This window comes from Typopeltis vanoorti, chromosome 25 (assembly GCF_054136105.1).
Source record: "Typopeltis vanoorti isolate ZY-2024b chromosome 25, IOZ_Tvanoo_1.0, whole genome shotgun sequence".
Lineage (NCBI taxonomy): Eukaryota > Metazoa > Arthropoda > Arachnida > Uropygi > Thelyphonidae > Typopeltis > Typopeltis vanoorti.
Window position 1 is genome coordinate 7,582,445 of NC_143573.1, and position 15,220 is coordinate 7,597,664.

The following is a 15,220-nucleotide window of genomic DNA, read 5'->3' on the forward strand; positions in this document are numbered from 1 at the left end:
AGTTTTACAGTAGTTGCACTGCATAATTCAGAAGGCATGATCAGAGATTCAAATTCCAGAGGACTGGAGCAAAGCTCTCATAGTACCCATCCATAAAAAGGATTATAAACCAGATCTTCATAAACAACAGACACTTTCATTATTTACTGAACTGAAGAGAATGTGGGAGAACTTATTTAATGTAAACTACAGTCACATAACTGTTTCAAACTAATTGGTCAAGTGGATTAGCATTCCTGCTCTACAACCAACATTCTTGGGGGTTTGATTCCCACTGTGTGCATGGATGTTTGTGAATGTCTTTAGGAAGTTGATGAATTTCACTTGTGAGACCACCATCCTACTTATAGAAACCTGAAAATGAGAATGTCTATTTGATTTCTACACTAAGGTTTCTGCATTATCCAACCCTTAGTTTATCCATGGACTAATATACTCGAGTTTTCAGAAATGGAATTCATATAAAAATGTGCTTTCTAAGACTGTGGAATATAGGTTTGTAAAATTCTGTCTGGTACAAAATTTGTTACCCTGATGTGAAAGACCCTTATCCCACTTAATGATGCAGACTTCAAATGGCTTGCAAGAGTTCTATGTTTGGTCTCAAAAGTGTGTGTGTGGGGGGGGGGGGGGTTTCCTCATAGTATTCTAATCTTTATTCTATCCACAGTACTAAATCTACTTAATTTATAAACCAAAATTTTGTTTCAAATCCCCATCAAGAAAATTTGTAACATCTTTAGAAATGGTTTTGCTGGTATTATTCCATGAAAGGAACAGATCGAAAAGAACAATTTTTAACATAATGAAATATTTAAAACACAAGAATAGCAATGGAAAGCTTGCAATTGCTATGATATTTGCTGGTTCATGATCTTTGCAAGTGTTTTGTGTTAAATTAGAGAAGGTCAGACTTCATTTAGAATCCTCCCTGTTTTTAGTTGCATTGTTGGGGGATGTGTGATCATTTCAGTTGATTCCTTGAATGCTCTTGAGGAAAAAAAATTGTAGTCTGTGTGGAGCATTTTGGTTTACTGCCATACTTGATGTTTGGTTTCAGTTGTACATGCTACCAGATGTGTTTACTTTCATTCTCTACATCCTTGGTGGGTTTCGGATTAGCATGTCTCTCATGACCTGTGTGTCTGTCCTATGTACTTGATCAACTGTACTTGTGATTGGTGCTACACAGGAGAGATGGATAGGTGGGAAGAAACATGGAAAAAAAAAAAAAAAACCTACTTCACTGTTCTCAGAGAATGAAAGAAAACAAATCTGGCAGCACATACAACTGAAACCAAACATCAAGTATTATGGTAGCAAACCAAAATGCACCACACAGACTACAATTTTTTCTCAAGAGCATTCAAGGAATTAGCTGAAATGATGAAATATCCCAACAATGCAACTGAAAACAAGGAAGGATTCTAAATGAAGTCTGATCTTCTCTAATCAGTAGTTTGCAGCAGACCACAAACCAGCACACATCATAGCAAATGCACACTTTCCATTGCTATTTCTGCTTTTTAAATATTTCATTATGTATGTTACACATGTTATAACTTGTTTTTTAGTTTATTCAAATATTTCTCCTGATGATGTGAAAAAAAGAATTTTCACAAAACTAGCAGTGACCAATAAAAATTATTCTATCTCATCTGTTTTTTTAATATGGAATCATACCAGCAAAATCATTTCTATGTCCTCACTCCACAGAAGCTTATGCAATATTGTCACTCCTTTGTCCCAGCAATGAACGTTTTAATTCTTATCTATCCATCCAACCACCCAGAACCTGCATGGTACTTAGTCCTTTCAAACCTCTAAGTCTAATATTACTCCCTGGTTTTCATCTTGCAAAACTGATCAAGAGAAAACATTTGGTAACATAATGCACTAGCCTCAGTTGCTTCAGGCATAATTTGGAAACCACAATTCTTAAGAACACACAGCTAGCAACGTAAAGTAGTAAGAAAAATGACTAAGATTCTTATAGCATGTAGGACTTGGCAAACTATGTCATCAGAAACTAAGGAAACTGTGGGGAAGTTTGTAAAACTAAATACAAGATTCAAAAGATTATTCAAATCACTTGCAGAAGTCAAAAAAAAAAAAAAGAATGACTATATTAACATATATCCGAAATTTTACTTTCTATACAGAATACAACTTATGAAGAATTAGCTGATTGAGTAAGGAGTAATTTTCTGGCCATATGCCACTAAGAAAACTTTCCATACTGGAGATGTCTAGGAGTAATATTTTATGTGGATAAACAGGATATTAATAAAGTAAATGGCAGTTAAGTTTTCAATTTTAATATATACACAAGTGCATTATCACTTATACCTGGAGGAGGATAATTCTGCAACAACCGGAGGAGTTTTACAGAGAGCCATGGTGCAGGAACGAAATAGTACGTGTAATCTTGAAGATCAGTATAAGACGCTGTGACAATCTGTAAAGATGTAATAAACCAATGGTAATCATAATTATGCAGTACCACATAAAACTACTGCTTGAATTAAAACATACCTTAAAACTTATAATTAAACTTCTCAAACAGATAGCAGTTGGAAGTGGCTACTATTGGGGGGGATGTGAGGGAGTGAGAAAAGCATGGAAATGATCTGAGAGAACCACAAAAATAATGCATTTCATGTCTACTTTGACCCTATTTCAAGTCTGAGCACTTACTAAATTCAACAATCCATGAATCAGCCAAAATTAACAATGTGTTGTAACTTAAAATGGATGTCTGAGAAGGAACAAGACTGCTGGCACTGTCCAACATGATGCACCCTGATTGATATAGCACAGACTAACCTGTCACTGAACAGTATCAGTCAGTAATGAATAGGAAGCTGTGTTTCTTAACTGGTCAGCAAAAACTAAATTTTATTGGTGATGGAGAGGATAATAAGTACAGAATTTCATTTTTTTATGAAAAGCTCAGCAAAGGTGACCAACATTAGAGAATGATTTAGGACTAGGAAAGAAGAAAAAAAAAAAAAAAGCAGAACAATACTGAAGCAGAGAACAATTAAGGTGAAAAGAAAAATGTTGGTTGGTAATAGATGTGAAGAGGTCACTCACCCCAATTACAGATTGAGACAAATGCTAAAAGAAATCAGAGAATTCCTTACAGGAATTGTCTGCAAAATCTAAGTCAATGGTAAGGATTTACACTTTTACTGTCATATTAAACATGAATCAAGAACGTGTGAAAGTCTGCTTTTGACTCTTAAATGTTTATTCTTTTTTTTTAAATAACTCAACCACCTGAGACAAGTATTCTTCAATCAGACACTGATCCAGAATTAAGATTTTTTTTTTTTTTTTTAATACATATATCAGTGAAGCATCTGGAAACAAAACTACCTCAACTGGAAAAACATTTTGTGCAACATCAAAAAAACAAAAGTGATTGTTGAAACACCTCAAAAACCCTCGATTTTAAAGGATGATTATATAGCATTCAATGCATTAAAGAGAGCTACTGAATACAATACAAAAATGCTTATCACTCATTTACTGTTTAGACTAATTTGTTTGAAACTACAGTGAGGCAACCAAAGCTATGAAAGTAGTATTATCAAGTCTTAGCTGCACAGCTGTTCAATATTAGCACTTCACAGTATTAATAACACCAGGTTAGGACATTGGTTTGTTACATTTGAGTTATTTCCAATGCTTTAGTTGAGTGCAATGTGCTTATCGGTTATTTGAGCTCTGAAGACTGGTTAGAAAACTAGTGTATTCAGTAAGAAATATTAGTAAGTTTCAATAAATTAAATTTTTATGTCTGTTGCTGAGGTGTCAAGTTTCAAAGCTATATAACTGAGAGGAGACCTCCACATAGTCTTCAAAAGAATGCACAGAAACGACCAGCTCTTCTTACCTAATATCCAATTCTCACCCATTCGTGGTGCACCCTGTTAGGTATCTACCTGGATACTGAACAGATGAGGATGGGCTGGCAATTTGGGATTTAGCAGACCAAATTGTATTCTTACTGGCTTAAACCAATATACAAAATGATGGTACAACATGACAAAATTTCATGCCGGCTGGGGCATAGCCCGGTTAAACAAGCCCCACGCCCACCATTGTTTTCGCTGGGGAACCAGGGCAAACAGCGAAAAGTCAGCTACTGGAACAAATCCTAAAACTTACCCCAACTCAACATCACCAGAGTTCAAGATTGGTACTATCAACATAAGAAGCTTGAATGGTAAAGAAATGGAGCTAGCTGAGGAATTGGATAAGTACCAGATTGACATAATAGAGGTGGCTGAAACAAAAAAGACAAAAACTTGAGAGATTTTCTGAGCAATAAATACAAAATGTTATATTCAGGCAATGACAACCAAAGAAAAGAAGGAGTAGCCATAGTATTCAACATCAAATACGAGGCTAATCTTCTTGAATTGCAGGCAGTCTCAAGTAGAGTGATGTGGGCAAATATGAGAATGGGGAACTGGACAATGAGACTTATTTGTGCCTATGGTCCCAGAAAAGGTTCTACTAAGGTAGAAGTGGAGGAATTTTTTGAGGTTTTAGAGAAAGCAACTGACACAATGAAAAAGGAAAAGTTGGTCCTTGTTGAGGATCTAAATAGAGTAGGAAATGATTGTCAGACATACAAAAATATTTTGGGAAAATTTGGAGAAATGAGCAAAGCTAATAATATGGCAAGTACCTGTTTGATTTCTGCTCAGGACTGGTTATTACTAACACAATGTTCCGACATAAAAATGTGCACAAATTCACATGGAGAGAAGAGGCAAGGAATAAGAAAAGTCTCACTATGTTATTGTTGATAGTGATGTTTTCCAGACTTATGCAAGACACCAGAGTGTACAGATTTGAAATTGGAAGCGATCCCTATTTAGTCTTAAGCAGGATAAAATTGAATTTCATATTGAAAAGAACATGTAAGAAAGTTTTAAATAGAATAAAAGTTGAGCAGCTCTCAGATGTGAACTACAGACTAAAATACACAATTATTCATGAAAAAATGAAAGAGTTCCAGAGAAAGAACCAAACCTTGGCGATTCAGAGGCAAGCCCTGAAGAAAACACTGACTGATTCAGCCAGAGAGTCATGTGATGAGGTTGTCTGCAAGGATAGAAAAATCAGAACTCTGTGATGGACACGGGAATTTAAACAGGCGGTGAAGGAAAAGAAGAAAGCATATCAAAAGTTCCTGGCAAATAAGTCAGCTTGTGCTCTTAGAGAATACAGAGACGAACGTAAAAAAGCTAAACACTGTGTAAAACTATCTAAACAAAAGTCATGGGAAGACTTCGATAAGAACACAGAAAATAAATATCAAGAAGGTGGCAAGATATTCTGGAGTCGTTGAAGAAGCTCACAAATAAATGAAAGAGTGCTGTAAAAGGAATTAGAGATGATAAAGTTCACAAAGGTGATAAAGGTGAGATGATACAGAGGCATTTCATTACTGATTGTTCCTGGTAAGATATATGCAAGTATACTTGAGAAACAGTTGAGTAGGATTGTGGAAGAAAAGCTTGGTGAAGAACAAGCTGATTTCAGGCCATATAGAGACTATCAGGATCAGATTTTCACTTTACAATAGATTGTTATATTCCCATGATTTCTCAACTAAGATCTGTATTTAAGTTTTGTAGATCTGGAAAAGACATATGACAAGGTGCCAAGAGAGAAGCTATTCAATACACTGCAGTTATATGGTGTCAATGGGGCATTATATCAACCAATACTTGGTCTTTATTTGAGTTGTAAGTCAGCAGTTAGAATTGAAGGAAGTACAGGAAGATGGTTTAATGTTAAATCTGGTGTGAGACAAGGATGTACATTATCCCCTCTGTTATTCATTATCTGTATGGATCACATTATGAAGGAAAGTGGTATTAAACATGATATCAAAATTGGAGATGTTAATGTCAGCTCTTTGCTTTATGCGGATGATGTTATACTCTTCTAAATAAATCCGCTACAAGTCTGAAAGATTCCCTGACTAAACTGAATAACTGTTGTAATAGATATGGTATGAAGGTCAGCATTAAAAAGACAAAGACAATGAAAATAGGCAGAATCATTGAAAATATCAACTGTATTGTGAATGGAGAACCTACAGAACAAGTAAAACAATATGGCACACCATTTGGCAACTCCTATAGGTAGAGATGACCTGCTAATGCTTCTGCCTGGTATCTCCACTTGGGCCTGGCTCCCACTGAAGAGACCTCAGTAAAGGTCGAAACTAGTCTGGGTAGTGGCCCTTCCCTTAATGCATAACATTAGACATATCTGCAAGGAGATGTGTTTTGCATTATAGGAGATACTGAGATAGGAGTGTTGGTAGCTTACTCCACCTTTGCAACGAGTTGCCCTGGTGTTGTAAGTTAACTTACCCCAGTCCTGAAGATACTTTCAGGTGCAAACTTTGTTTGCTCACACTTGGAAAAAGGATTAAACTAATTTTATTATTAGAACAAGTAAAACATTTCAGCTACTTTAGGCACGATTTTTAGTGAAGATGGTAAGTTAAATATGGAAATAGACAACAGAATCAACAAAGCTGGTATGGTAGAAAGTAAACTTAATAAATTTATATGGAATAAGAGAGAAATTAGCCAAAACACTAAATTAGCTGTATACAAGACAGTATTTAAACCGATTTTAACTTATGCATCTGAGAGCTGTGTCAGAAGTAAAACACTTGACCAAAGATTAGAGACCACAGATATGAGAGTCCTGAGAAAGATTAGGGGGCATGAACAGATGGCATCAATGGCAATATCATATTAAAAGCAAGGATATCAGGAAAGAACTTGATATTGTCAGCATCCAGGAATGCATTAGCAGAGCTAATCTTGGGTGGTTTGGTCACTTAAGTAGAATGGGAGAGGAAAGATTAGCAAAACAAACGTTCTCTGCCAGGTTGGCAGAAAAAGACTCAGAGGAAGACCAAGATATAGGTGGATCGATACAGTAAAAAGTGCCTTAGAAGACAGAAATATAAGACCTGATAATATTGGAGTCTTGACATTTAACAGACTGATTAGGAGGAAAATTGTAGATAGGAAGTTAGTAATGATGTAAATTTTTCATGTAATACTATCATATCCTGCACACAGGAATTTGATGAAGATGATAATGATGTCTGTTGCCACTGTTGATACCATGAGCACTAGTATAAATAAGCAACATCTATGTCTTTCAAATATGTATTCTCTATCCTGTCCGTTCATTTTAAAGAAGTAACAACTGGCTTTTCAAAAAGGAAAAAACCATGCACCTCTCTGAATCAAACAAAACAGGATTTAAACTCAGGTAATTCTAGCCTGAAGGTTAGAATTACATTTCTTCCAACTGTGGTACGAGGTATTTTCACTCAATTTTCATTCTTAAGGAAAGAGCTTCTGATTCATGATAACCTAGAACTACGAGGGTGATCAGAAAAGTTCTCGGCCTCGACCACAGATGTCAACACTATTGGCAAGATTTTTTTATGGATAAAATTATTTAATGGATAAAATTGAGTACAGTGTGGTTATAAAATTCTTTGTAAAAGAAGGTTTAACGGCAAAAGAAATTCATTCAAAGTTCAAAAAAATTTATAAGCAATCTTCTCCTTCATTTTTGACGATTACGAAATGGGCTGCCGAGTTTATACATGGCTGTACCAGCCTTGAAGATGATCCATGTGAAAGACATCCAAAAATTGTAACACCATCAGAAATCATTGATCAAGTGCACGATATGGTATTGGATAACCGGCAAGTCAAAGTGCGTGAAATTGCTGATACTATTAGGTATTTCAAAAGAATGTGTAGGATATATTTTGCATGAAGAATTGCAAATGAATAAGCTTTACACAAGTTGAGTGCCGTGCTGCTCACAGTAGATCAAAAACACACTCTCATGAAGCTCTCTAAACAATGCTTGGAGCATTTTAATAAGAATAAAACTGATTTTGTGCATCGATTTATTACTATGGATGAGACTTGGATTCACCATTACACATCAGAATCCAAACAGCAGTCAAAACAGTGGACAACAGCTGGTTGTTCAGCACCAACGAAGACTAAATCTGTTCCATCAGCAGGAAAGGTAATGACATTAGTGTTTTGGATGCTAAAGGCATTTTGTTTATTGATTATCTTGAAAAGGGTAAAATAATAACTGGGAAATATTATTCCAATCTTTTATCCAGACTAGATGAAAAAATTCGTGAGAAAAGACCAGGTTTGCAGAAGGAAAAAAAAATCATCTTTCATCAGGATAATGCACATGCCCACAAAAGTGTTTTGACAATGAAAAAATTAAGGGAACTGCACTATGAAATGTTGGAACATCCTCCCTATTACCCAGATTTAGCTCCCTCTGACTTTTGTCTCTTCCCAAAACTAAAACTTTTCCACGCTGGTCAGCGTTTTTCTTCAAATCAAGAGTGATTGTAGCTGTAGAGGGGTATTTTGCAGATCTTACTGAGAACTGCTACAGGGATGGGATAATGGTGCTAGAACATCACTGGGATAAATGTATTAGTCTTAAGGGAAATTATGTTGAAAAATAAAAATAATTTTGAAATTATAAATTTGTTTTTTCATTATTAGGCTGAGAACTTTTCAGACCACCCTCGTATAAACATGTTGACTGAAGCACTGAAAGTCACTATAGTCTTGACCTGTCATGTGTGATTTCTGAACATTTCCAGTGCTTACATATGAGATACAACAACACCAATATTACTCATATTCAGAAATGAACAAATTACTTGCCGCTACCCTACACGTCACGAATAGTTCAATGTACATGTTTGAGAAATAGGAAAAATGATGCGAAACACACATACAAGCAATGTTACTTTGTGGAGTTCTGTGGAGGGATCTCTATCAAGAAGTGAATAGGAATCAGCACGTAAAAATTCAAAGATCTTCTACCTTCTGAACGACAGGCTCTCAAACATTTAAGAAATAACCAAAACATGATCATCCTTCCAGCAGACAAAGGTAATGTCACAGTAATCCTGGACAAAATGGATTACCGCCAGAAGATCTTTGAATTATTACATTCTGATTCCTATTCACTCTTGATAGAGATCCCTCCAGAGAACTCCACAACTGCACCAATAATCTACTAAGAACAACATCAGAATTAAACAGAAATGTACTCCTTTCCCTCCGATCACTACATCCTCTAATTCCACGACTGTATGGTCTTCCTAAAATTCATAAAGAGAATATTCCTCTTTGACCTACAGTAGAGGGTATCGACTCTCCGACTTATAACCTGTCAAAATTTCTTGAATCTTTTCTGAAATGTTTTACCGGAAATTCTACTTCCTTTATTAAAAACACAACAGACTTTATATCAAAACTTAAAAACTTTCAAGTCACTGATTCAGATATTATGGCTAGTTTTGACGTAGTGTCTTTATTCACTAATGTCCCCACTGAAGAAGTTCTTACTCTTTTAAAGAATAAAGTTTCAAAGAAGATCTTCGCATTACTGTCACACTGTGTAAACTCAGGTTATTTTAAATTTGAAGACTCAATTTATAAACAGAATTCAGGACTAGCGATGGGAAATCCTTTGTCTCTTGTTCTTGCCAACATTTATCTAGAGAATTTTGAAGAAAAAGCAATTTCATCTTCTCCCCTAAAACCAAGGATTCCTTATCTGGGAATATGGTCTAGATAGCCTCAAACTCTTTCAAGAACATTTGAATGATATACACCTGAATATTAAGTTCACATCTGAATTGGAAGTTGATTGCTCTATCGCATTCTTAGATATCAAAGTAACCCAGACAGCTGAACATCTCAAATTTTCTATTTTCAGAAAACCGACACATACGGACAGGTACCTTCATGCTAACTCTCACCATTTTCCTTCACAGAAGTTGGGTATCACCTCCACTGTAGGTCACTGAGCTCGGTCAGTTCTGTTGGACAAAGAGAGACTTTGTAATGAATCATAATGAATCATCTTCAAGTTACATTTTAACGTAATGGATACTCTAAGAAAACTATAGACAGATTACTGTTCAATCCTCATCCATGACAGTATGAAGACACCGCTACTTCTAAGGACAGCATTTCCTTGCCATATATTAGTTCTTTATCTCCAAAATTGGCTAAAATTCTAAAGAAATATAACATCAAGATGTTCTTCACTACCCTACCTAAACTTCATTCCATCTTAAGTTGCCCTAAAACTAAACACAATAATCTTAAATATCCTGGTGTTTATAAGATTCCTTGCAACTGTAGTTTACTGAATTCTGGTTAGAGGAACATCAGAGACACATTACCTACAACAAACCTTGAGCCAGTGCCTTGTGAAGTCGTGTTATTTTCAGCAAACTCAAATGAAGGTTTGCCACATCAGATACTCTGGGATGAAACTGTCAACGTACAGATGTCATGACGAGTTAGAGAGTGAAGAATTTTAGTCTAAGGAGATAGTTATCACTCTCTTCTGTTCTGAGCCATCTCTTACAAGGTTGTGTACCTGTCTCCATTGAGCATGTCATCTAGCATTGTTTTCCTTACTCTTCTTCTGGGTCTTTTTCTGTCTGTTTTTCCTTCGATGGCATCTCTGATGATTCCATTCCCTCTCAGAATATGTCTGATCCAGTTTCCCTTGCTTCTTTTTATCCTCCTTAACAGACTTCTTTCTTCTTCTACTCTTTTTAAAACTCTTCATTAGTTATTTTATCTGTCCATTTGATTTTTTCCATCCTTCTCCAAATCCACATCTCAAAGCTTTCCAAAATCTTAATTTCTTCTTTCTTCAATGTCCAAGTTTCAGATGCATAGAGGGCAACACTCCACACATAACATTTTATTAGTCTTTTCTTTAGGTCTCTATCCATTTTACTTCTGAATAAATTCCATTTTCTATTAAAGGCATCTCTTCCCATCACTATTTTTGCTTTTATGTCACTTTTACATCTTCCATCACTACTAATAACACTTGCTAGATATTTAAATCTCTTTACTTGATTCAATTTTTCTCCATTTATTCTGATATCCATATTTGCCTCTTTCCTTGCTATTTTCATTACCTTTGTTTTTCTGATGTTAATTTTCATTCCATAATTTATACAGGATTCCAGTAATCTGTTCAACAGATGTTGTAGTCCTGTTTCAGTGTTTGATAGTAATGCCTTATCATCTGCGTATCTTATTGCAAATATCTGTCTACCTCCAATCTTTATTCCTTCTTCCGAATTCTCCAGTGCTTCTTTTAGCATTGCTTCGGAATATATGTTGAACAAAATTGGTGACAGAGAACAGCCTCGTCTTACTCCTTGTCCAATGATACCTGGATACCTGGTTCTGCTGTTGCACCATATATGTCTCACCATGGCAGTTTGTCCCATATATAGTGAGATAATTAGACTTCTGTCTATCCAATCTATACCAGTCTTTTCCATTACTTCCACCATCTTATCCCATTTTACATAGTCAAAAGCTTTCTCAAAATCTATATAACAGATGTTAACTTCTTTATTCACTTCTAGACTTCTTTCACTTACTATTCTTAACAGTCCAATCGCATCTCTTGTTCCCCTACCCTTCCTGAAACCAAACTGATCTTCTCCAAGAAATTCTTCCACTTTAGATGCAATTCTTCATGTTAAGATTCTCATAAGTATTTTTGATGTATGGGAAATGAGGCTTATTGTTCTAAAATCCTTGCAGTTCACTGCATTACTTTTCTTTGGTATAGGTATAAATATTAAGGTCATAAAATCTTTTGGTAGTTCTCCTTTGTTATAAATTAAATTTATTATTTTGGTTATTTCTTCAGTTTCTTTCTTCTGAAGTTGTTTCAGGAATTCTGCAGGTATTTCATCTATTCCTTCTGCCTTTCCACATTTTAGTTCTTTAATGGCCATTTCTACTTCTGTCTTCAAAATCTCTAGGCCTAGATCATCATTTACCTTCTTTATATCTTCTAATGACAACTCATTTGGTCTATTTTCCTTGTCATATAGGATTTTATCTTCTTCAGTAATGATTTCTCCATTCTTATTTTCTATGCCTCTAGCTCAAATTCCATTTCTCTTGTGATTCATGCTTCTTGCTTTTTCATATAAAAGATCATACCTTCCCATTCTCTCATAATTTTCCATTTCTTCACATTGTTTTTTTATCTTCTCTACTTCTTTCTGCTTCCCTTCTCAATCTGTCATTCAGGGTTCTATATTGTATTTTCCCTTCTGGGGTGTCTTTATTTTTCCATTTTCTTCTTTCTTCCATTAGAGAAATCATCTCATTAGTTATCCAAGGTTTTTTTTTATTCTTTTAGCTCTTACATATCCAATTTCTTCTTCTTCTGCAATCTTCTTTATTTTCTCTTTAACTCGTTCCCATTTCTTTTCTGGATCTTCGGTTTTGACAAAATACACTTATAATGCCCTAAAAATTTCGAGTAAAAAGCCAGTGTATTTAAAATAAGGGGACACTCCTAAACGGAAACAGGCTAAAATAGCCGTATAAATAATATATAATTAATTTTAAAAAATAATAATTATATAATACTTCATTTAAAGTATAAAATTTTAAACATTCATTCTGCAGTATTAAGTATTTCAAATAACAGGAAAACTGTATGAATAATAAAATTAAGAATCAAACAAAAAATACGTATCCAGAATTATTCAAAAATTAAACCTTAAGCTCAAAGCAATTTTACCCTGCTCAATCTGGACACTGCTAGTGAAACACAGCCTTTATATTCTTCAGGATTTTTTTTCACAAAAGCATCAATCAAGCTGGCTGCTGATGTGACAACTCCCTTTAATGAGAAATTTATAAAAGGACTATATATCAGGCTTATAATATTTATAAAGTGATAATTAGGGAATTATAACTGAACAAAATGTACTGGATGAAAATTAAGTTAAAGATGCTCATTAAATTGAAGAAATTTTTTTTTTCAGCTTTATTATTAGAATGAGAAAGCATTAGTAATAAGTAAACATGTGACATTCAAATATTATTGTTGATAAATTCTGGCTTAAGCTATTCACATGAAAACAAAACACCGAGTAAATTAAAGAAACCATCCAAGTTCAGTTAAGGGGATCTGCTAGACTAGTCGGCCCAGCAGTTAACATGCCCACTCTTCAAATCAACAGGATGATACAGATTGAAATCTCATTGTGAGTATGAATATTCATGAATGTCTTTAGGTTGGAGATGAATTTCATTGCCAATGGTGTGAAACCAAATCAACCTGCTATGACATAATAAGGGAATGAGAGAGGCCTGAAGTAGCTTGAAAAAAAATTCCATGTTTGGCCTCTATAGCAGAATTTCTGGGTTATGTAGAAAATAATGAAAAAGAAAAAGAAATAAAACAATACATTTATAACTCAAATAAAAATCTCATTCCACTCACAGTATTATACATCCTTGACTGTATTAGAATATCAAATGACTCAAATGCGAACAGAAAAGAACAGACTATAGTTCACTAAACTAGGATTCATCATTTTTTTTCTTGTTAGACTTTCAAAAATGTGTTAAACAGTATAAAAAGTGCACTACAAAGCAATACAGAGATGACATGAATGTTTTTCACTGAACATATGTAATAAAAACCTTTGGCCAACGTGTACTGCTGATTTCTCCTAACTATTCTTCTGTACCTAGTATTGTAGATACAGTACTAGGTACAGAACCCAGGAGAATAGTAAAAAATTACTCTGAGCATTCTAAAATTTATAGGTTGACAAGTTCAAGTTTCAGGTGTTCCTTCCTTAAATTTCAAAACTTGAAAGATTTTATGAATAAGTTTGTCAGTTTTTATAAGGTCCTGTGGTCACTCAGCCAACCAGTGCATTAATACTATGCTGTGTACACAGCATAGTATACAGTAAAGTGTTTTATAATAGAAGGATTTTGTGTATACTACTCAAAAGAAATGAACAAATAATCCTTGGGAGAAAGCAACTATTTGGTAGAAAATAGTTCTGGTTTGATAGATATATTCTGATATTTAAATGTTGATTAATATATACACATAACTGAATCAATAGAGAGAACACACACAATTGAATAAAGAATATAAATTAAAAACTAATTTTGACTTCCGATATTTTATACAGATCAAGCATGCATCTTCAGAGAAAGATGTAACGATATTTGTAAAAAATACATAAGTAGACTAAAGTGGCAGAAAAAAAAAAGAAAAAAAACCGAGGAAGCCAGTGCCACAAGACCAGACTCTGTAATAACTACTGTAAGCTTTAGTCATTGGGCTGCAATTCAGATGCTCTTTGAAAATTATGCATCACTCTCCAATCTATCAGATTGGAGAGTGATGCATCTATACTTGTTAGGGATGTTGCTTGCTCACTACTTCCAAGAAAGGGATTCAGATTTTGTCCAAAGAGTAGCCTGCTAAGCCTGATTTGCTGTACTGTGATTCACTGATTTAATCCTGATTTTGGCAGACTGCTGAAATTCAGTGACAAAATCTAAAAAATCTAAAACAGTTCTACAAGTGAAGCATAATGACAAAGTTTACAAAACAGAAAAATTCAAACTTTGTAATGGATTCATGAAGTTTAAAGTGTCAATCCTGGAAAAGAACACACAAAGTTCTAGGCATTTAATTCAGCAGATGACCTAAGAGAATACAAAAAAACATAACGATACTGTCTAAAAGTAGATAAACAAAGTCATAGGAAGACTTTGGAAAGAATACAGAAGATAAATATTACGAAGGTAATAAAATGTTCTTGAGACTTAAAAAAAACCAACAAAAAATTTAGAAATGGAGAAATAGCTACAAAAGGAATTCAAATAAAGGAATAAAGACAAGCCATGAAAGCCATTTGATGCATAATTAAGTATAAAACAAGGCTGCATGATATCTCCAGTGTTAGTGATCATCTATATTATCACATAAGGAAAAATAATATTAAATTTGATATCAAAATAAGATATAAATTTCAACTCTTTATGCAAATTACGTACTCCTAAATAAATTTGGTATATCTTCAGGACTAAATGGAATAACTGCCGTCATAAAATTTGGTGTGAAAATCAGCAACAAAAGAACAAAAAAGAAGTAACAAGGAAAACATCAACTGAATTTTCAATGGGGAACTTATAAAACTTTTCAACAAGCGATTCACAAGAGCAAAAATCACTATTTCTGTGGTCACAGGACCACAGAAACAGTTTTTTTTTTTTTTTTT

At 34.4% G+C, this 15,220-nt stretch overlaps 1 protein-coding gene across 1 annotated transcript in view; it reads right to left on the minus strand.

Annotated features, from left to right (window-relative positions):
* The window catches only part of LOC150092515 (AP-2 complex subunit alpha-like), a 440,587-nt gene that overhangs the window by 308,797 nt on the left and 116,570 nt on the right, over positions 1-15,220 (minus strand). The window contains exons 7-8 of the mRNA XM_090414707.1: positions 12,706-12,807; positions 2,350-2,458 (exon numbers count right to left, since the gene is read on the minus strand). Of these exons, the coding sequence (XP_090270833.1) occupies positions 2,350-2,458; positions 12,706-12,807 (211 nt within the window). The remainder of the gene's footprint in view (positions 1-2,349; positions 2,459-12,705; positions 12,808-15,220) is intronic.